Consider the following 23,957-nt stretch of genomic DNA (forward strand, 5'->3'; position numbering starts at 1 on the left):
TAAACATTTAAATCATGTTTTTAATTTAGTGTTTGTCACATTATTTGTGAGATTTTCAATGAGAGTTGTTCTGTTGTTACTGACCATTTACTTATTTAATGCAGATGTGTAGCTCTTAGTTTATTTCTTCAGTTAGCCTAGTATTTTTCTGTAATTGATAATAGTAGGATTGTATATTTTGGAGACACCGGAGTTTAATTATACAGTAGTCTGACTTGAGTTATCGTCTAGACTGAGTGGTTGTGATTAAAAGACCGAGGTCTAAAAATCTGTGGTGGTCGTTCTTTCATCAAGGCTACTTTTCTGGAGTGGATTGTGACGTTGTGATTATCGACAGATGTTTAGTCCAATGAGTCGCTGCGGGTTAGATGACTGCTGACCAATCAGCAACTACTTCCTGATCGATTGGGATAAACGAAAAAGTTTTACCATGCGGAGTTATCTGGGGTCGATTACGGGTGAAAATTCAATGTGTACCAATTTTCATAGTATTTCAAAACGGTTTATTGGACTCAAGGGAATGTCGATGGCTTCATGATGACCTTGTGTGAAGTTACACTGGGCTAATTCGAAAGAAAATGTAGATATATTTCACCAGACGCCACAAGCCAGAGCTTTATATGCAGTCATGGACTGGACATCCGCCGGCGATGGGACGCCAAGCCACGTAAGATCTAAGGTACTTAAAGGCTATGTTTTACTAATCACATTACGCATATTAAATAACTTAAAAACAATTTGGTTACATACATTTTGCTAAAACTGAATGAGTGTGTTGATATTTTCTATTTGATTGGTTGGCAACGCGAAGTTTACAGCACATGTAAGCCAATCTTTGTGTAGCTGTTTTGATCGGCGTGCAACTCCAGCCAATGAGAGCATGGCTCGTCTAGTTTCTTGCGCTATTATTTGTCTCTTAGTACCGCCTCCATGTGAAGTGACAGCAGCATTAACCAATGGGAGTCAAATCGATGGCGTCGCATGTGTCTGTGATTGGATGCCGAGTCTGTAGCGGGCGGGGCTTACTCCGTGGTGTTTTGGTGACGATGTGAAAATGGCGGCGAATGATCTATTCTACTACATTAACTTTGTCGTGAATTCACACAGTGGAGCTGTCTGAATAAGGCTTACTTTAGAATATAAAAGTTACTAGACGAGTCTACTCGGAGTGAACATTTTATTAGTAAACAATACACGAGGACTATATTGACCGCTGGATTTTCCCCACTGTGAGCCCGAGTTTAAGTCTTTTGGAAATGTGTTTTTATTTTAAACTTGAACCGAGATTAGCGTATGTTACTCGATAAATATACGCTCTTCATTCCTCGCCTCACTACTCATGGGTGACTGCAATGTTATACGTTGTACATATAAGCCGTATGTATAAGTAAAACCCCATATCTCTTTGTATTTAATTTTTTTTTTTTTACCACCCGCGTAATGTTTGTTGGCTGGTGCTGATGCTCGTTCACTCACTCTCCCCTCAGCAGCGATTAGCTTGACAACCTAGCTGTCATGGTTTTATTATGACCCGCTGTTTTATTATTTTTGGTGTGAAATATAATACAATATTTTGTAGCGTAATGGTCCGTTTTATGTGAAAAAAAAGCTGCGGACTAGTTTCCAAGTATTTGAAAACAGCGATTATTATATCTAGGCAGTATCCATGTAAAGTGTCGTTATTTCGTTTAGACGGACACTAATATTATTAGTAATAAAGTGTCCATCGAAAACAGTTGAACTTGTGGCGGTTAATTCTAACGGGATAAACTGACAGAAGCGCGTTCGCTGGCTCGCGACTTGTCAGTTCACTGGCGGGCTGCGCGTGAGTCTTTATTCTGACAAATTGACAATGGACGATCCCAAACCGCGTTACAGCAAGCGACTGGTAAGTAACCTTACATCACAGTAGACATTTGGAAAATAAAATGTTTTGTCCTGGATGGTAGTCTGCAATGGAGTTTCTGAATTGAGAGCAGTTGCTGATAAATTCCTTTGCTGTTGAAATGTTTGCAGCAATTTTCACTAGTGCTGTCATTTGAGTGGGAAAAAAATAACCTGCAAGGTGTAAATGAAGACATTTATTTTCATTTAATGTTCTCCGTATCGGTTAATTGCGTCCAGATAGCAGATGGATTTCTTGAAAGCTTTGACAAGTTTTGCACTTTCATGGAAAGGATAAATACTGTAGATGTTGAATTCTTGGCTGGCTTCTGACAGAAGGTCCACGTGACCAGCAAATGTGCAAGCAACCACTGACCATTACAGGTGCATGATCTGAAAACATTTCCATTTTCACGTTTTCGAAAATTTTACAGATTTTGTTGAGTAAATTAATTTACAAAGCATACTTGGAATAAATTATGGTGATTAAAACACCTAGAGATTTACTAGTCGACACAGCTAATTGGTTGAAGATCTTGCAGATATCTAAATTTCCTTTGCCTCATCAAGAAGTTAAATATATTTATTCTCTAGACTATATTCTTATGCATTAAAGTCCTTATGGAGTTTACTTGTGATGAAACCTGCTGCCTGCAGCTTGCAGTTTATCACGATTGGGTAAAACTTGTGATTTTTTTTTTTTTAATAGTTTATCAATTCTATGCTCCTACTTATAGTTTTTTTTGCCATCTTAATTTCAGTTAAAGTGGTTTAATTCTTTTGATCCAAACTGACATGTCACTCACTTTTCACCATTCACTTTTTAATATCCCAACAACTTTTTATTACCCCAACAATACCCTCAGTTGTAAAGATTATGAGTGTTAGTTTTTGACGCAATGGCTGAGTAGGTAGGTATGTGTTGTACTGCTAAAAAGTACATTCTGTATGTGTGTGAAGTATGAATGTGATTGACAACATGCCGAATGTAGTACGTCCATTCTCATGTAACCTACACTTAACTGCCATTCACAAATCCTCTCCCGTGGTCTCATGGGATATTAAAGTGTTCATCGTATGCATGCACACTTCAGATTCTAGCTAAAAGAAGTAGGTCATCCAGATATTTTTCACCTACTTTTTTATGAGTACTGTGAATTATTTCGGACGTACTTATTTTTTCACACACTGGTTTTTGCCTATATATAGTAGGGAATGATGTGATTTCGGATGGAGCCAGACACTTGTGCATGTGCAGTTGGTGCTATTGTTTAAGGTTGGGTTTTAGAGAATTTGTAGCACATAAATTAAAAGATCTCAATCAATGCGTTAGCATTTATCTATGATTAAAATGGTTTAGTTGCAACATTTACCCAGCAGGATGGAGAAGTGTGCTGGATTTGAGATCTTGTTGTGTGCAGACTGTTTTTGTAGAGACTGGTGAAGTGGAGGACGAATGATTACATTGGTTTAGCAGACCATGTGATCAGACATGCGGAAACGGGGGGAGGAGGAGTGGGCGGGGGCACTGCAGAGGCGAAAGGATGACAGAGGAGAACAGACAGCAGATTTTCTCATTTTGAAAGAAGGGAAGAAATGCAGGGATGGAGAACGGACAGGAGATCCTTGCGCTTGTTGACGGGGGGATGTTGTTGATGAGGCGGAGAGGCAGGAAGAGGAAAAGCCAGCAGGATGATGTGACACTGAAGGTGCGAGGTGTGTAGTGTCTTATTGCCCTCCACAAGGGCTTCCTCCTAGCGCACTGCGGTCTAGGGCCTCGCTTGGAGAGAGGGCGATGGAAAGCTGCATGTGGAAGGGAACAGAAAAGGTTTTAATCCTGCCATCAGTTGCTTTTTTTTTCTTCTCAGTTTCATCTTGATTGATTTCATCTCCCTCTAGTGTACAGGTTGTACTGTTTCACCGTGAATTCATATTTGCAGCTTTCGTTACTGACAGTTTCTAGATCTTTGTTGTGAATGGAAGAGATTGAAAGATGCAATAATACAGTATTAAGAGAGTGACAGATTGGCAGGGTTTACCCTCTGGCCCTGAAAACTGGGAAGACTGCAGCATCATTGACTAGGGATGGGCACAAGTGCTTAGTACTCGGAAATTGGATCATAGATTGGTCTTGATAACAATTGCATCTTTAAAAATGTCTGTTCTTTATATTGTGATCATTTACAATTGCATTTTGAGTTGTACCTCACTATCTGATTGGTTAGAATTGGAACATTGTGTACATGGCGACATTGTGACAATTTTCAAAAGCAACTAACTAGACAGGACATAATTGATGTATTGGAACAGAACACTTTGAGTCACGGTTTTTAATTTTAAATGTTTTTAACTTGATAGTGCTTTAAAGTAGAGTTATGAGACCAATAATTGGCTGGTGTGTTTGGACATTTGTGTGCTAATATAAAGGGGTTTGATTGCATGTTTACAAAGGAGCACAATGTTCAGTTCAATCAGGATTTTTGAATGCTTTGGAGAACATTTCTTAAGATATTGCACAGTCATGCCCAAATCATTTCATTGATTTTTTTTTTCTACCCCCCTCTTTTTTTATTCTTGTCATTGAGAGGGTGTGATGACAGGGCTTTAGGGCCGTGTGATTGGCTAGTGGTTTCACATCACCATAGAGACATTGTGGGCAGAGGCAAGGGCAAGTAGAGGAGGGTCTTACTGTTTTGTTCATTGTGTGCCTCCTGTATGTGTTAGTCACCTGCTCTTGTGCATCACAGCATCGTTAAAACTGCAAACTACTGTTCAAAAGTTTTGGTTTAGTAAGATTTTTGAAAAAGAAATTAATATTATCATATATAATATTAATGTTAAATATTACATATAGTAAAATTATAGTAAGGATAAGGATGCAGTAAATGTATCCAAAGTGATGTGAACGTAAAGGATTCTATTTAGAATAGAAATAAAGATTTATATTAGGGGTTTGCAAAATTGACAAATTATATATCTATTTTCTGGTATTTGTCATGATAATCAGATGATATTTTGCTGTGTGTGTTTATTGTGCTGGTACTTTGGCAGGTTTAGGACTGCTGTGTGTGTGGACAGCTGACTCCTAAAGTTTTTGTTATTCTTCATATTCTGTGCGGTAGTTAGTTCGCATCAGTGACAGAAATTACGTTTTCAAATAAGTTTAAATGGATTTTTTTCATTTTATCTGCATTTTTTGTTCCATTTATAAGGGCATATATTATTTTTTCTTAAGTAAATGTTTAATTAGAACAATAAGATGCTATAGGGATGTTACCAATCCTTACTCTGTGCAATGCCGAGAAAACAGAAGCTCTGTATCTGAAGTGGCATTTAGATGTATTTACACTGACTGTTTAATGCAGCTCAGAGGTGACATAAATGCATAATGTTTTTTGTTTTAAAAATAAAATGAATATATGATATATCTATGAAATGATTTAAAAAATCAAAAGATACTTTAAATGGTACATAAAACACACAGTTTCTGCCAATCTCATGTTAATCTTGAGTTCCTATAGTGCAGGGTTTCTGACTAATTAAGAGGCGATATTTGACCGATAAATCGTCAAAATGTCCGTCACTTTGACCGACACCTTTTTTTTTCAAACGGAAACTACTCTCTATGCTATAGAGAGTAAGGTTGTCATGATTCCGATTTTAAATCGAAATCAACCGAAATTAAGTCACAATCTCGAACTCCGGATTAAAAAATGAAATCATCGATGCTGCCACACCCCAATGACTACAGCCAGTCAAAAGAAAGCACGGCAACTCAGGGCTCGAAATTAACTTTTTTACTTGGTAGCACTGGTGCTACCAACTTCAAAAAGTTAGGAGCACCAGCAAAAATTAAGGAGCACCCACCAAAAATTAAGGAGCACCACAATTACAAATTATATATAAACAGATTTCTTTCAATTAAAAACAACACCTATCAACACCAACAAAGTTTTTTCAGGGCTTTACACATCCTGTGGCCAGGATTTAAAATTTGGTCTCCAGGCTCTCTGTCCCTCCTCCATCCATCTCTTCACTGAGGCATCGAACGCCTCCAAAGGAGGACCCTCAACGCTGAGTTGAATTAGATCTTCTACTGTGTTAGGATGTAATGAAGATCTAATGTCTGATTTTCATTCCTAAATTACAACTTTTTGTCTATTAAACATGTCTATTATAAATCACAGTGGAACATTATGGTGCTCCTGCTGACCCAGAGAGTATATACAACTACGCAGTATTGTTATTTCTGTGTTACAAATATTCTCATCACAGAAGAACTTGAATCGGAACTAGAATTAAAGATTATGGTTTGGATATAAACACTGACGTCTACAGAAGCGATGAAAATAGAGACAAGCACCTTTTGAAAGTAACATTGAGCTTCAAATAACAATTGTATCGATCACATTGTTACTCCACTAGGTGGCGACAAGTGACTTAAATGTATTTGTTATTGAATCATTCATTCAAGAGATTTGTTTTAAAAAACGCTGATTCATCCATGAATGAAACAACCAAAGTATATTACTCATATATTGCTATATAATACTAAAGAAGCTATGTATTAAGAAAAAAATATAAATAAAAAAAAATTTGCATGTTCCACCTCAACGTGTCCGGGATGTTCGTGGGCTGTCCATCAAGCTGGACGCGGACATACACGATCACACACTCCTTGACAGACAGGTCGGTGTCTCCATCGATAATGAAAGAGATGTACTGAGCTGACGACAGTTTAACTGCGCTGTTCTTGCGGATAGTATCTATCTGCTATGACCCCGATTATATTGGCACACGTGAGCGCCGCGAAAGGGAGTGATTGACAGCTGATATTAACCAATTTAAAATCTGCTTTAAAGTTAAGAACGTATGGATGAAGTTTGATTGGTTATGTAACGTTGGATAAAATGATGGTCTGGCCACCGCGTATCAGAATAACACTGTGTCCTAATGACACGCGATAAAAGGTATCTTTTCCATGTTAATCAGAGTTTTTGTCCTACTCCTAACTAGACGCGACGGCAACACGCGAAGTTTCTAATTTAGAAACGGTTCCTATTTCTGCGACGTCGCGGCTGACAGAATGAAGAAATTACATTGGTTATGAGTATACCTTATTTATTTTTAGTTAAAAAAAGGTCACTGTGTCACAAGCGATAACGGATAATTTACCTCAGATTTTGAAAGCATGTAATATAGCGTTCAAAATGAATTCTATGCAAACATACAACTGTACTTCATAACAAAATTAGTCAATGAGTATATTTTGTTAATGGTTTGATTTTTAATAATGTTATTTCTTTATTTGATTATGTCCTTACCCATATTCAATGCGAGTGCGGGCCAACAGTGCGCTTTCACAGAGAGACTCCGCTCACACGCTGTTCTGAATGTGTGGCATCTCACAGTCGCGTCTAGTGTGGACAGACACTTGCTGTCGCTAGAATTTTATCGCGTCGCGTGTAGTTAGGACACGGTGTGGTACACAGTAATTTGCGAACTTTTTGTAGAGAAATGAAAACAGGTCGCACCACAACCATTATTTGCACTCGCACTAATGCTCCCAAATATATTTTTAGGTCGCACAGGTTAAAATTCAGGAGCATATGCGACCAAAATGGTCGCAATTTCGAGCCTTGCAACTGCAGATGCAGGAGACCCATTGACAGAACCTGAACTGAACCTGAACTCTTTCATTGAAGTCGCTGGTGTGGAAGTATTTTGGATTTCCAGTGAGTTGACAAAGTTCGCCTTCAACATTCGCGCTTCAAAAAAGTACAATAACACGCATCATTCCAGGAAATCTCTTTCAGGCATCATCGCTGTAGCTGAATAAACAGAAGATTTAAACGCTTTGTTTGTTGATTAAACATGACTAATAAACACACAACTGCCTTATTCTGTGTAAGAAGCCACATCATCTAACAGAAGGATGCTCAACTTTCGTTATGAAGTGAGTTTGGAGTAAAGCATGTTATTAAATGTTGTCTTTTGTTGGACAAGAGGTTTATAAATGATTCTCATGTTTGAAAAGATGTTTGACGTGTTTTGCTTTTTCAAATGCACACTATAAGTGACTCAGTGCTTTCAGATGCGTTTAAGAGCCGTGCATCAATGACAAGCTGCTCACAGTTACCAGAATAGCTTATTAGAAGGATTACTGAAGGATTGTGTGACACTGATTCACTATTTTACTATATTTTTGGATCAAGTATGCAGTCTTGGAGAGCATTAACATCAAAAACAAAACTGCACCAACCCAAAACTTTTGAACGCTAGTTTATGTTGCTGAAATCACTGACATTTATTTGTACTGCAGTGCCAGTTTTAAATACAATCCTAAATGCATCTTCCTCTACTGAAGGATACATTTTTGAACAGCTTGTTAAAGAAACTTCCTGAACTGTACTGAAACTCACCTGTACTCTAAAGTCTCAGTTAAGTGAGTCTCCGGCTTAAGGATGTAAACATGCTATACAGATATGAGAATTTGTCCAAACTGGCCGTTAGAGGTTTTCTGCTGAAACCACACCAGCAGTTCTGCTTCAAGACTCTCAACAGTGAATCCTTGTGCATCAGCATGATTTATGATATTATTGAATTAATAGTTGCTGTGTGTGGGCTAGTGCTTATGATGAAAGTGAGTTATTTAGTGTAGTTTATGTATGTGTGAGATTGTTGACAAGTGCATCTTTCTCAGCCCAGAGTAGGTGTGCTCAAATAACCCAACATTTTGGTGCTGTGGTGGTTTATACTGTACAATATTTCAACTGTTGGAGGGAAATGATTAATGTATGCAGAGAAATAGTGTTGTTCTGGCAACGATTTTCCATTGTTTGATGCTCTTGTCTTACAGCGGTCTGGCACACGGCGGCGTTACCAAGACGATGGCATTTCCGATGACGAGATCGATGGAAAGAGGACTTTCGATCTGGAGGAGAAGCTGCATAGTAGCCGCTTCAGCTCTGACCGAGTCAAACACATGGAGGGCAAAGGTGATAGTTGCAGTTCTTGCAGAACCAATCAAAGATATACATCTTTATGGAGTGTGTAATTTAACTTTGCATATTTTGTTTTTTAGACCTCTCATACGAGTACGTGCAGAGATGTGGGCTCCGGGATCCCATCATCTTTGAAAGACCTGATGGACTTGGAATTAAGTAAGAGATTGTCTTTTTTTCATTTTTCATGTAATTTGCTTTACTCTCTTATTATAAAAACCTCCCTTTTGAGTTTCACATATGACTATTTGTTTTTACTGTTGCTGTTTTGTTTATTTTTCAGGATCAGAATCTTTATTTGAATCTAATCTACATTTGCTATGTTTCCTTTTCAGAATGCCGGATTCAGACTTCAGCGTGAATGATGTGAAGTTGTTTGTAGGTAAGTGTTTTTGTGGTGGAAATGCAGAATCTGGTGAAAAGGTGAATGAATCACTGGTGCTGCTTTGGGATGCTTCAGCCTCTCTCTTCTCCCTTCCTCTTTGTTAACAGGAAGTCGGCGGATGATTGACGTGATGGATGTGTCTACTCAAAAGGGCACAGAGATGTCAATGGCCCAGTGGAGGCGCTATTATGAGACTCCTCCCTCTCAGAGAGAGAAGCTTTATAATGTTATCAGCCTTGAATTTAGCCACACTAAACTAGAGAGCCTCGTCAAAAGACCTACCACGGTAGGTACCTTAACGCTTAGATGTGCCAAAAATACAAATATTTAGACCAGTCTTTTATAGCCAAATTTTTCCATGTTGTCACAGGTGGACATGATTGACTGGGTGGACAACATGTGGCCAAGGCACTTAAAAGAAAGGCAAAGAGATGCCACAAACTCTATCATGGAGATGCAATACCCCAAAGTGCAGAAGTGAGCATTTCTTAGATCTTTCAATATAGTTTATTTATTCATACTTGAAGGGTTATACTATGACCACGCAATATGAGTGGAAGATCAGTAGTGAATCCTCTGTCTGAGAGTTGTTTGATCAAATGAGAGAGACTGGTGCTTAGATACTGCCCACTGGAATGATTGGAAATTCAAAACTTTAAGTAAAGCTATTAGACTTGCAATGAGTGACAGCAGAGCAAATTTGTGCTTGTAATGATGAACTGCACAAAGCAAAACAAAGGTTTACCCGCTCCTTAGAAAGTAAAAAAGCCTTATTTGTAATTTATATTTTTATTGCTATAAGTATTTAGTCATTTTTTCTTTCAAAACCATTTTGTTTTATTGCACAAAAAAGATAATCTATATTCACCAGGAAATGAGTCCTCTTGTGTTCCATTTTCTATCCTAAATTTCAGGATAGAAAATTTCTATCTTTACGTCCCATTTCTCACACAGCTCTCTTTGTTCTTTATTATATTTTAACAAATCAGTCCTCTTCCACTATTTCAAATTGGCCTGTTCTGTGCGCAGGTACTGCCTAATGAGTGTGCAGGGCTGTTACACAGATTTCCACATAGACTTTGGAGGCACATCTGTGTGGTACCACATACTGCGGGGCTGCAAGGTCAGAAAACTGCACATACACTACTGTTTAAGTGTTTGGGGTCATTAAGATTTTTAAAATATTTTAAAAAGAAGTGTCTTATACTCATTAAGGCTGCATTTATTTGATCAGAATTTCAATAAAATAGCTGTTTTTTCTATTATAAAATGTCATTTATTACTAATGGGTGATTTGACTTGCATCTATTGCTCTCTTCTTTTGTAAGTTGCTTTGGATACAAGCGTCTGCCAAATGATTCAATGTAAATGTAACTACATAAATCTCACTGACCCCAAAATGGTAGTGTACATGTAGAAATCATTGGGATATGAGTTTAGCTTAGACACTTCTGCTTATTGATAATGCCAAATGAACTGTTGCGCTTTATATCTGATAATCAGTTTGCTGTCAAAATGCCCAAAATGTTTTTGGCCTAGATGAGCCTTATTGCCTGTGTCTGCTACAGGTGTTTTGGCTAATCCCCCCAACGCCACAAAACCTGGAGCTTTATGAGAACTGGGTGTTGTCAGGGAAACAAGGCGACATCTTTCTTGGTGACAAGGCCACGGATTGTCAGAGGATTGAGCTCAAGCAGGGCAACACGTTCATTATTCCATCGGGTAAGCATGCACACACACACACGTTCATTTACGTGAAGAGAAAACTAGATAATGGCTTTATTGAACAACACGGAAAGTAACTTATGTAATGTACATAATATAAACATAAGCCATGTATGTGCATTTTGTATTATATTAATGCCTGCAGAGGATGGCATTGGCCTCAAGGCTGTAAAGTGTAACAACAACAATCATGTTTAAGATTGGCTAAACATCATTTAATCAAATGTCTATTTAATCTTTAATATTTGGCAACTTTACAAAGAATTTCTTAAGCAGTTAAGAAAAACATCCACTGAGAAATTGTATAACGAAAATACACTGTATTAAGAAAATACAGTCGATGTTTTTTTCTTAAAGGAGTAGTTCACTTTTAAAAAAAAAAACTTTTGCTGATAATTTACTCACCCCCATGTCATCCAAGATGTCCATGTCTTTCTCTCTTTAGTCGAAAAGAAATTAAGGTTTTTGATGAAAACATTCCAGGATTTTTCTCTATATAATGGACTTCAATGGGTACCAAACGGTTCAAGGTCCAAAAGACAGTTTCAGTGCAAACTGTTCAAAGGGCTTTAAACAACACCTGGCGATGAATAAGGGTCTTATCAAGCGAAACGATCACTCATTTAAAAAAACAACAAAGTTTAAGTTTTATAAGCTCATGGTCGCCTTGCTCTGTTCTGTGATGGGCGTTCGTGACTCTCCTGTTCGAACTCGTTTATCAAAATGAACGAATCTTTTTTTCGTGTCATTTGGTTCATTCAACGAACGAGTTGAGTCAGGAAAAGATTTGTTCATTTTGATGAACGTGTTCGAATAGGAGAGTCACGAACGCGCATCACAGAACAGAGCAAGCTGACCATTTGAGCTTATAAAACTTAAACTTTGTTATTTATTCATCTATTTTTTTTTATTTTTTTTTGCCCCACCTCTAAAAAAAAGTTTGAGAAACACTGGTGTAATATATCGAGCAGCTTTAAAAAATTCTAATAATGGGGTTCATGGATTCTCATCCACCGAAAGTGGAGCCACTTTTGCTATTTTGCTGGTTAATCAACCTGGGTAAATTTATTTGGTAGTTGAAAAAAAGGTTTTCTTAAATTACTTTTGTTTTGTATCAGGTTGGATTCATGCAGTGTACACACCAGTGGATGCGCTTGTATTTGGTGGGAATTTTCTTCATAGTTTTAACATCCCCATGCAACTGCACATCTCCAGCATTGAGGACAGGACAAGGGTGAGCCCAACATTTCACTGCAGTGGTTGCCATTTTTCAGTTCTTTTATCATCTCAAAAAGAACACGTCTGGGTCAGTTTTGATCCTAAATTTATAAGAAGAAGATGCATAATTCAAAAATGCAGCTTTGTTTTTCTAATGCATTATTTTGCTTTGTTATATTATCTTGATAACAGTAATCACTAATTTTATCAATTGTCATTATAAAAAGGTAAAATCCATAATGTTTTTTCAATCAAATAAATTGATATATTTTAATTAAAAAAATAATCATGGCAGTATTTCCTGTACTGAATTATTTTTTTTTTTTTTCTGATTTTAATAAAAACAAAACCTTTGTGTCCGGACAGGATGATTTTCCTTACTGCTTTACGGTAATGAGAATGTGATGTTTTTCTCATAATTATTGGAAATTTGGTAGGATAATATGTAAAAAAAAAAAATGTATAAAAATAATGTTACTGAAATTTGTAATGGTCTCTGGTTGTCCTCAGGTGCCTGCTAAGTTCCGGTATCCATTCTATTATGAGATGGGCTGGTACGTGTTGGAGCGTTATCTGTACAGCATGACCAACACATCACACCTCATCCCTGAGTTCCAGAAATACTCTTTGGGCATCGGTCAGTACATTAACAACCTATTCACATCCATATAGATTTGCATAAGTTAAACTATTTTTCTCTCTGATACTAATACACAGGTTTGAAGCAGGAAAGCTCAGGCTGTGAGGTACTGAATGGCCACACCAAAGAGGAAAGAGATGACAACAATGCTCCCTCTCCACCTATTGGGCCAGGGGTGAAGCTTCACTTGACTCCCTTTGAGCTGGAGGGGTTGTGGAACCTGATTGGGAAGTTGGAGTCACTGCCCTCACATAAGAAATGTGTGCCTTCAGGAATACACAATGCTGCTGCCCTCCTACACGACATACGGGTCAGAACTCACACTCATAGTCTATTAGGCTTTTGTTTTTTGGAAATGGTTGTACAAATGCACTTGCTGCCAGTGTTATTTGTGAAGCTGTATCACAAGATATTTTATAAATGTGACTTGCCTACATACATGAGATTCCGGATGTTATTGGAATTTGTTAATTTTAGGTTTTGTTGCTATAAGCTGCATTCACACCGCCGCTTTGTCACTGCATGTCGCCAGTGCCTGGCGGTTAGGTCTCCAGTGGGCGTTCCCACTATCGGTTGCCTTGTAAAATGTATGAATGACAGTCATGGATGTTATTCCATGTTTAGTTTTAGCTGCAAGAAAACGGATTCCTTTTCTACAACATTTGTGGCAAAGGACTAAATATAAATGAGTGGCTATTTATCTTTGGGGAAAACACAAGCGCCAGTCTATCTGAGTTCACAAAGCCAAGCCATTCATATCAATGTATGTACACAGAGACTTATAATAAATTATAAGAAAATTGCTGACTGCTAAATTAACTTTCCAAAACTAATGTTAAATAATGGAACCTTAATGTAAAGTCAAGTGTGAACAGAATCAGAACATATTCAAACAATATCAATGTGGACATATTACACCCGCAAATTACGCCTATGCTCGTGTATAGTCAGTATAGTCTGGACTCCTCGCTCAGTTAGTCTGCCGTTTCCTCTTTCTCTGTTCCTCCGACAATGCTTTCCTATCTTTCTGCTCCTTATATGTCGGTTCACCCATGACGATAGTGTGACAAACTCCTTCCCTCCCTTCCTTCCTTGTTCCTGTATGGGGGGCGAGACGGCTACCATTCAACCCAAAAGAAGTCATATAACCATTTCAATAACTCCGAAGCTGTTCACTTTAGCTAAAAAACTGCATAGTGTCCCTTTTAAATACTTTTCAGTTGCCCTGGTGCTTTGTTTACGTGGTTACCGGGGTAACTGCTGCATTTCTGCTGATCCATCAGCGCCATCTGCTGTCAGAATGAATGTGCATCTTTCACTCATTCCACCATATGGTATCATATTATCAAATCGTTATCATATCACCGAATACTGACACTCAACTACAAGACGCAGTGATGGATCATGTGCACTCCACTGACTTCACTCCTGTCTGTTGTCGTGCCTGAAAATCGCTATTAATTTGTATAAAGCCTTTTCTCAGCCTTTGTGACATTGCTGAACACGCCTGAATCCTGTTGTCAATGGTCAGTGTCACTCGTGTCGCCAGAAATCACCAGCTCTCCATTAAAATTGAATGGAATCATGTTTCTTTGTCACTGGCAGTGTGAACACCGCTTAAAGGTGCTCTAAGCGATGTCGGGTGACGTGACTTCTTGTTGATGTTTAAAGTATTTTCAAACAAAACGGAGGCTAGATAGACCCTCCCTCCTCCTCATCTGCACTGACCCCCACCCCCAGGGCCTTCATGTCAGTTATTGGCTGGAACAGTTTGTTATGTTTCGTGGAGCAGGTTGCTGCAGTTTGTTTTTGTTGCCATTTGTGGAACCTCTGCATAGACTGTGTTTTTTTTTTTACAATGTGTTTAGGGGACAGGCTGCTAGCAGATAGTGAGGAGATGTTTGCTGTATGTGACAAAATGTTTGTGCCTAAAAAACGTGTGACATCGCTTAGAGCACCTTTAAGGAGTAATTTAATATTGTGGTTGAAATATTTTAAAATGTAATGGTTAGTAATGAAAAATGTGTTTTCTATCACTTTCAGGCGTTATTGAAAGATCATGCCAATGACATCCCTAAACTCTCTTACACGGGAAAACCCATTGTCAGGTGGCCGAGGAGGGTAAGATCACAGAATTATTTTCTTTAAAAGTATTTTTAATTGACTTTACAGAAAACCCTTTAAATGAATCTAGCAACTTATAGAGTTTTTCTTTTCGTCCATTTATTTATGGCATGAAGTGGATTTAAAAATAGGAACTTCTTATTGTATTATCGGGTTTAATAATTAATAATTTTATAACTTAATATATGCTTGGACAAAAGCATTGTCCTGACAGTGATTTTTCAGTACCACATGAAATTAATTGCTCAACACAATGTTATTTGTCCCTTTTTTCGTTTGATTTTGGTGCGAGTCTAATATGACCAGAAATTTTTCTTTGTTTCCCAGACAATTGTGACTACCTATCCTATATAGTAAACAGCTTGATTTAACTTGCATTTTTAATGCATAGTATTTAAAACAAATAAATCTGCAGTTTTACTTTTTTTATTCTGTTTTAATAGTCTATTCTAAACCCACCACCACACTGCAGTGCTTAACTCTCATTTCTTGTGTCTCTCCCAAGCCCCCCTGGTACCAGCCCCCTCCTCCCCCTCCACCTGTCATTCGTCCCAAGCTCTCAACCACACCCGTTATTTCACGGCCAGTGAAACCAGCCTCCAATATGTCGGTCCTGCGACGGCGCCGCGTGCGCTGTAAACGCTGTGAGGCCTGTCTACGAACAGAATGTGGAGACTGCAACTTCTGCAGAGACATGAAGAAATTTGGTGGCCCTGGCAAACTCAAACAGACCTGTGTACTGCGCCAGTGTCTCGCTGTAAGTGTCAATACATTGAGCATTGTTAATGTAGTCTTCCTTTGTTTGCTTCTATTTATTAATATCACTTTCTCTCTGTGTGTTCTCTCAATAGCCTGGTCTGCCGCTCTCTGCTGTATGTGAGATCTGTGAGGAAGGCAACCAGGAGACTAGTGAAGAGCTCATGGAGTGCTCCAACTGTGCTCAGATAGCTCATCCTAGCTGTTTGAAGGTAAAAACATTATTAATACAGCAATTCAATACACTTCTCAAAATTTTTTATTCAGATTCATTTACCTGGTGAGCATAGTGACTGGAGGCTTTGTGGGATGGTTCAGCTCTTGTTCATATGAGTGCAATGCCTATTTATAGTGTTTCCCTCTGTATTGTAATTAGATTTACTGTTGAAAAATCTGTTTTCTTCTGTGTCTGTAGACATCTGGTGAGGGAGTGGTGAACAAAGACCTACCGAGCTGCTGGGAGTGTCCCAAATGTGTTTTCGGCAAAGAAACCGATTCTGAGGTAAGATTTTCGGGTTTTTTTAATGAGTTTTTTGTTCTAATGCTACTAGCTTATGCAGGCCTGCACACATACATACACAATCAATCCCACCATGTAGAAAAATTGCATGCCGAGAGCTTACTGTGTTGTACACACTCCGATGTGCGTGTGTAACAGTAACGGCTGTTTTCCTGTGTGCCAGTCGTCAGGCAGCGGTGATGACATCACGGCACAGGATGGGTCAGGGGGGCGTGGGGGCGAGGGCGGGGCATGGCACGGGGTCGGGCGGCCCCCCTCTTCTCTCTCTCACGGGTCGCTCCAGAAACGGGCAACAGCCCCTGAGCAGCGGCTCAGGAAGAGGGTGAGAGGCTCCGCCTCACTCAAGCCACTGCTGCCGCATGCACAGCCGCTCAAATCTATTCTCTTCTCTGCTCTCTCTATACCTCCAGCAATCATTTCCCTGTAATTTGTTCCACCTTTTTTGTGTCTTCTCTCGCTCTCTCTTTGGCCCACCCAGCCCTGTTCATCATCATCGTGCCCAATCACTGCTTTGACTTGTTGAGGGTTTCAGAGTTAGCTTTGTGGTTTGCAGCTTGTGTGATTCCATTCAGTGGTACTGATGCGTTTATCTCTGCTCTTTCTTTTCAAATTCATATTTACCACAGTATGTTGTTATTATTCTGTTTTGCAGCTAAAATTGGAAGCTGGTAAAACACATGTAAGTTATATTTGTTTTTTGGAAGATTGTGTTGTGAATGGTTTTCTAAACTTTTAATGAAAGTAACATTAAAAACACAAAATGTGAAATTTAGTAACATTTAAATAATGTTGTTTTATGACAAGTTAGCAGAATGTTTTTGTCAAATATATACGGTAATTGTAAAAAATGTTTGCTTGTTTTTATGTCCAATTTCTGGATGGTGGTTTAGTGGGTATTGGAAAAATATTTCATCATACATTTTTATATGAAATGGTCCCATAAGCTACCTTCCCACACTCATTATCAAATGATTGTCACATTCCTCCATCGGACGCAACTTTCATATTGGTTGTGAAGCAGCTGTTACCCACCGATTATTCACCTCATCTAAAAGAAAAAACTGTAGGTTTTCTAGGGGAAAACCTCTAAATAATTATTTAAAACTGCCTATTTGACAGAAACCGTCTTTAAAGAATACTATTTTACTGCATAAATATAGGTAATTCTCACACTTTTTGACTTCCATTCATACGCTCATGCAAATTTCACTGTGATCCACAGTTTGGTGAAGTCAGACCTGCAAATTTGTGAAAACGTGATCAATAGAAAATTGATAGTTCACAGCATGACATCTCTGAATTCTAAGAATGTGAAATTAAAAGCTGCAAATTTTTCAGTAAAGTGTAATTTTTTTTATTGGTATTATATACTGAATGATATTTTTAGAAAAGACGTGATAAAAGTGTGATATTCCAACCGCTGCATTGTCCTCTGAAGATTTTGTGTCCTCAAAGTCTAGCGTGACTGTGGCATTAGTTTTGTGGCATTAGAATTCATTACATTTGGTGATCATAGAAATCAAAAATTCCACATAAGCGTAAGATTGGGACTCCAAGCAGCTCCTGCACTCTCTCCATTGGAAATGAATGACTCCCTGTCTGTCGTTTATTGAAGGTGGATTTATTGAAGGTGGATTTATTGTGGGTTTTGTTTTCTTTTATTTATTTTGTCTCTCACATAGTCTTTTTTTGTCTTTCAGAAACGCAAGTCTTCATCTCTCGATCCTCGCGTGGCTAAGATCTACCGGCGACATGGAATGGATCATGATGACGATTCAGGCAGCGATGACGATGGAGATAGTGGCAAGCTGTCGTCAGTCCGGGGTGGGGTCTCTTCATCCCGCCGTGGTTATGGAGCTGGTAGGCGAGGTGTTTGGAGAGGCTCCTCGCATCGAGGGAGTCGAGGCGGAGGCAGCTTGGCAACAAGTTCGCTAAAAATGAGGCGAGGACTTGGGGCGAGAGGGGAGAGAGGTGGTCGGGTAAGGTTACGAGGAGGATCCCAGATGAGGCGACGGCGCTATGAAACGGAGGATGAAGATGATGATGACGACGACGATGATGATGAGGGTGACGACGATGATGATGATGATGAGGATGACAGTGATGAAGAGAGGCATCTTAGCCGGTCAGATAAGGATCATCGTTCAAGGAGACGGAGACAAAGAGGTGATGACTATGATGATGATGACGAGGATGATGATGAGGAAGACAGTGATGAACAGGACTTTGATGGAGAGGATGATGAGATGGAAGACTTGGATGATGGAGAGGAAGATGATGAGGATGGAGAGAACCAATCAGACTCTGATCCTGATCCACCTGTCTTACTTGTCTCGGACTTGAATGATGATCTGCTGAACGATTCCTACCTGACTGTGACCCTCCAGCGCCCTCCAAAGGCCAAACGTGACCCGGGCTCCATTGTACCCAAATTAGAGGCGGCTATGTCTCCCCGCACACCTAGCGGTCCTGGCTTCGTCCAGCGCAAAACGCTACCCAGGACCCGACTCAGGAGCAGTACCTCGACCCCTTCCGGGAATGGCCTCTCTCAGTCCAAAAGCGCCCACATTTCCGGCCGCCACACGAGGCGGAACTCCAACCAAGATGGTCGAGACAGAGACACACCGTCACCTTCCTCTATGTCTTCACGTTCCTCTGTTTCTCCACCACCTCCTCCTCCAGCCGTCACCACATCTTCTCCTCCTTCGCTCCTCTCTCATCCCTCTTTCCGTGATGTTGGAAATGAGCGTGGCTGTGAAAAAGACATTTGGGTATCAGTGTTCCGCTACTTGGGTCGGACAGACTTGGCTGTGTGTATGAGAGTCTGCAAGGCTTGGTACAAGTGGTAAGTGCAGTACACCGTTTTCTTTTTAATTTACCTAAATTAATGTATGTTGGAATATAGCTGTGCATTCCGAACAAAAACAGGGATGATTATTAGAAAGTACAAGCTCATATTTCTTAAAAATACAAGTAATTATGGTTATCTTGATAACTGGGTGGATTTTACTCTGATCGGTTGTTGTGGATCCTCTCCTGTCCTGCTGCAGGTGTTGTGATAAGCGCTTATGGACACGAATAGATCTGAGTCGCTGTCGGGCACTTACCCCCCAAGCTCTGTCAGCTGTCATTAAACGACAACCTGTGACACTTGACCTCTCCTGGACACCTGTATCAAAGAAACAGATAGCCTGGCTCATTCATCACCTCCCAAGTACAGTTTACTTTTAGTCTCTACTCTGAAATTGCCTGATGCTTTAATGCTTGATGCTTGAAAATAAAAAGTGCACCACAATAAAGACTAAAATACTCTTTCTCTCTCTGTTTCTCACAGGTTTAAAAGATTTAATAATGTCAGGTTGTTCTTCATTATGCGTGTCAGCGTTAAGTTCGCAGAGCTGTCCGGTTTTGCGAACACTTGACTTGTGTTGGGCCGTGGGCGTCAAAGATTCACAAATTAAAGACCTTATTGTGCTGCCAGGTGAGGCATTCATAATTATTTTTACTGGGACTGTGTGTACAGCTTGAGTTGAAGTGAATCATTCACTCTTTCACCTTTACTTTCTCCTGTCATACAGGCAGTGAAAGTCGCAGTCGACTGAGAGGTTTACTCACTCTGCGCTTGTCTGGTCTGGATATCAGTGACTCTGTCCTTAAGATGATCGTCAGACACATGCCATCACTGCGCCGGTTAGATTTGTCCCACTGCCAGGGGCTCACAGACCAGTCCATCAACCTTCTCACAGCTACTGGCTGCAACACTCGCAACACACTCAGACAGCTCAATCTTTCAGGTACCCCTGATCTTCTGATATTTCATTCCACATTTTTATTTAGGTTTTCTTTGTGGTGCCAATACAACACAACTGATTATTTCTAACTACTGGTGCAAAAGCAACATCTTATAATGTCTTTAAAATCAGTTTCAGATCAAATTAAGGTTAAAACAGTTGAAAGTATTTCAATGAAATCAAATAAATGTCAGCGCTGAATACGTGCAATATGCCAAGCAATTGCTCATGATCTGCTGTTGATGAATGCAATGTTTACCATGTTGTAATATGTTATGGTTGTAAGCATTCATAATTTTATCTACCTCATCTTTTTGTATGAGCAGCTAGAAGCAGTTAAGTGTAAACATTTCAAAATAAAAATAATAAGTACTATAAAGGTGCACTATGTAACAGCAATAATATATGGCCCGTGCCGCAGCCTGAAAAGTTATGAAAGATATTCAAAAGAGTCTAAAATAACCATCATAAAATGTCTAATATTATTTTCCAAATAGCGATAACTTCGTTGCAGATAAGACACACTGGCTTTGCATTTACAAAACTAGGTAGGATGAACACATAGTTGTCTTTTCATTATTCTTTGTATGGCTAATTTCGCTGTCAACTTTCCTCTTTAGACTCTTTGATAGTGCCGTTTTCTCTCACCAGCTGGCTTAAATGTTAACATCAATCTGCACACTACGTAAAAGAGTACCACCAGCACGCAAAAAAAAAAATGCAGTTTATTATGTGAGAATGCCAAGAAATTATTCTAAGTTTAAAAGTAGTTTACGTCAAATAATTATTACAATAATTTTGGCTCTGTTGTGTAACAAGCAAATTAAAATGATACACATTTTTTATTCACAATATGGAAAGAGGAAATAAAATAAAGTTCGTTAAGAGCATGACTAAAAAAATGCCATTATTGGGCTAATTCAAGTCCTCTTTTATTTTTTGAGTTATTTTTATCCATTCTGCATCTCCCACATAGAATAGAATAGGAAATAGAAAGACTTTATTCATCTCTGAGGGGAAATTGCAGTGTTGCAGCAGCATAATTAACACAGAATACAAAAAAAATACAAACAAGACATATTTACATAATAGCCCACATGTGTTTTAGCAAGGCGGGATGTGTTGCAAGATGCCGCAATATATCGGGAGACGTGTGGGTCAGATATGATTTTGAGCACTTTATTAAGTTTTGTTTTGTATCTTATTTTTAATCAATGTTTCATCAACGAATTGCCTGGATTTAATAAATAAGAAGCAAATATAGCATTTAGACAATATAATCAGGACACGGTGGCGCCGGCGCGATTGCATCGCTTGTGAACTTGAGCTCATCTCATAAATGAACCGAAACTCAGCGTTTAAGCTGCCTCACAGACACAAGAAATATATATATATATATATATATATATATATAGAAAGCTTAAAATGTCTTATTTTAAACTAAACAATTTAAAACGAAAAGAAACCGAATACTCTCTGCTTATGCAATCCATATGAAATGTTAATTTCTCTCTAAAGACGACTTAACTATCTACTGCGGTCACTATTTATTAGCTAAACTGTTATTATTATTTTTTTAATTACTCTGATTTATTAATAAACAATTAAAATGTCTCCTTGCTATATTTGAAACATTCATAATCATTACTTTGGCCAGTTCCTTATGACAGGTTTTTCATTATTGGCAGCGTCACTCTCTGGTTACATGCAGCGTCACCACCAAATCAGCGCCGAAAACATGGGGATTTTTTTTTAGACAATACAAATACAAAAATAAAAACTTGTCCCAACTGTATCATATATGGCTAGCAGGATGTGAAACATTGTAGCCTACCTGCTTATCCACTCCACATAGCATCTGACAACAGACAAGAGCAGCTGGGGTAGGGAAATGCGTGTAATCCTGTTAGCAATCTGTTAGGCTGTAATGTAATACTGTAATAAGTATACGATAGTATGCATGCAAAGTAACTGTAAGTGAGTAATAAGTAGACGCAGTGTGCAACAGTAACGTGTCATTCATTCTCCATGTATTCATCTTCTCATATCATATCAAATCAAATCACGTACAGATGACAAAATACCAACTTTTGTATATTAAAACCTGCGACGTCCTGGCAAGATCGTTGGGTTTCGTTGCTACAGAATGACGTCCTTGCCCGCCAGCCAGTAGTTGTGACGTCACGTGCAAAATTGCCATCGTACAAATTCAGCAAAAATTCAATATCGATTGACCTCTAATTTGTATGTTTTGCAGTATTTGCACAGAAACCAATTTCAATACAAATGGATATTGAATACAACTTTCTTTTAATTGCAGCTACCTTGTTTCGCATTTAAATGATTTATTTTGAGATTGTTTTATGGGTTTGTTCCATATACAATTGAAACTTAATATGTCTTAATTTAATCTGGGTTTAATTAGATTTTTTTAAAAGATACCATACAAGCAGTAATTACACAAAAATGACATGCTCATATATTACACAAGTCTTGATCAGTCTGGTACACACTGATTGGTGGTTTTACTTTTCTCTGTCTCTCTAGGGTGTAATAAGTTGACAGATGCGTGTCTGTCCTATATGAAGCGATTATCGGCTCTGGCTCTGTTGGATCTGCGAGGCTGTAGGAATGTGACTCGGCACGGCTGTGAAAACTTCATCTCTGACCTGTCCTACTGCACCTTATTCTGTCTGACAGAGGAAAAACTCATTCAGAGAATATCATAACGTGCACACTAATACACACACACACACACACACACGCGCATACATACACACAGTCTCCACACAGCTCTGCTTAGTGAGCTCACGAGTGCTCCATCCCACTCAATACAGGCTGATCTAGCCTGAACAAGAGGATGAGGCTGAAGACAAAGAGACGGGTGGAAGACTATGGCCGCTGTTTTACAAGGGTAAAAACAGGCTAACAGGGAAGAGGATTTTATTCCCACAACCCATGAGACCGATCCAGGCACATCCAGCGTGTGGCTCCTTCCTCTCTGGGCATTCAGTCTTATCCAAATCGACTTCTTCAGAAGATGTTACTGCTATGCTTGAAACTGAACTTCATAATCCAGTCGAAGTGGGATTTGGTGAATGAGGGATTGAAGGTTTGATCAGAGGATTCTGTCCTGGTGTGACCACTGATGTTTAGACTTGGATCTTTTGGCACGGAGGAGTTGGTGTCAATGGTAAGCTGAGGAGGAAGAAAATGACACATCCTGATAGTTCTCATCTGCTACAACTTGTTGATCAAAGAGTGTAGTGCCAGCACAGGATGAATCGAAATCATAAAGACTTCAGCATATTGATCCAGATCGTTCACTCATGCTTTCTTAGTGACCGTCTAAACGCAATTTCTGGTAGTTCAACCTCTCTGAAGGTTTTGCTGCCTGGATGTTTGTTGACACTCAACGGACCACACTAAGTTTTTACTCGCTCGTACCAAACTAAAATCACTCTTTATTTGTTTTCTTTCATCTGATGGTTTGTTCTTTCGCTTGCTGTCATCTCAAATGGCCAATTCGCCTGCATTCTCCTGTCCTGGGAAGGGTTGCTCACAGATTAGGCTAAAATGTTCATTTACCCTTGGAAAGCTATAATTTAAGTGCAACTTGTAGCAACACAATAGCAATTATTTTCTGAGGACTTTTTTTTTATTTTTTTATTGATGTTCGTTTAGTTCAAGTTTTTTCATGAAAAAGATGGAAAAATAAAAAGTGGAACGCAAACAACGTGTTTGATTTTTGTTTATATTCCGGCTTTTCATCAGAATGCATAATTGTTACATCATTAATGTACAAGCTTAGATCTCATTTTTACTGATGCGTAAAGTTAATTATCAGGATAGAAAGCCTTCAAATATGAAAAAAATAATTAGCTTATCAAAAAGTACAGTCAAAGTCTGA

General features: G+C 38.8%; 1 protein-coding gene across 8 annotated transcripts; it reads left to right on the forward strand.

The window, feature by feature from the left end:
* The first annotated feature begins 389 nt into the window (after nt 1-389).
* kdm2aa (lysine (K)-specific demethylase 2Aa) lies at nt 390-23,783 on the forward strand. 8 transcript variants are annotated; one of them, XM_039689914.2, is made up of 23 exons: nt 390-679; nt 8,744-8,882; nt 8,969-9,047; nt 9,224-9,270; nt 9,381-9,559; nt 9,644-9,750; nt 10,303-10,396; nt 10,842-10,995; nt 12,117-12,232; nt 12,583-12,606; nt 12,727-12,853; nt 12,934-13,166; nt 14,900-14,977; nt 15,486-15,737; nt 15,832-15,948; nt 16,152-16,238; nt 16,420-16,578; nt 16,909-16,935; nt 17,957-19,101; nt 19,307-19,470; nt 19,591-19,737; nt 19,835-20,050; nt 22,595-23,783. In XM_039689914.2, exons 1-23 carry the CDS (start codon nt 629-631, stop codon nt 22,774-22,776), a joined length of 3,924 nt encoding a protein of 1,307 aa, XP_039545848.2. In that variant the 5' UTR covers nt 390-628; the 3' UTR covers nt 22,777-23,783. The 8 variants fall into 8 exon arrangements, with proteins under 8 accessions (XP_039545848.2, XP_039545856.2, XP_039545872.2 ...); XM_039689922.2 differs by lacking the exon at nt 390-679 and adding an exon at nt 1,040-1,888; XM_039689898.2 differs by lacking the exon at nt 390-679 and adding an exon at nt 3,408-3,593.
* Nucleotides 23,784-23,957: the final 174 nt, after the last annotated feature.

The sequence above is a fragment of the Pimephales promelas genome, chromosome 6 (genome assembly GCF_988280905.1).
Source record: "Pimephales promelas chromosome 6, fPimPro1.hap1.1, whole genome shotgun sequence".
NCBI lineage: Eukaryota > Metazoa > Chordata > Actinopteri > Cypriniformes > Leuciscidae > Pimephales > Pimephales promelas.

Bases quoted from the DNA above. Each gene is read 5' to 3' on its own strand.
- kdm2aa (XM_039689898.2), top strand. From the start codon at position 3,489: ATGGAGAACGGACAGGAGATCCTTGCGCTTGTTGACGGGGGGATGTTG. The intron at 12,233-12,582 runs GTGAGCCCAACA...GTGTCCGGACAG, and splicing joins GCATTGAGGACAGGACAAGG to GATGATTTTCCTTACTGCTT. The intron at 16,936-17,956 runs GTAAGTTATATT...TTTGTCTTTCAG, and splicing joins TGGAAGCTGGTAAAACACAT to AAACGCAAGTCTTCATCTCT.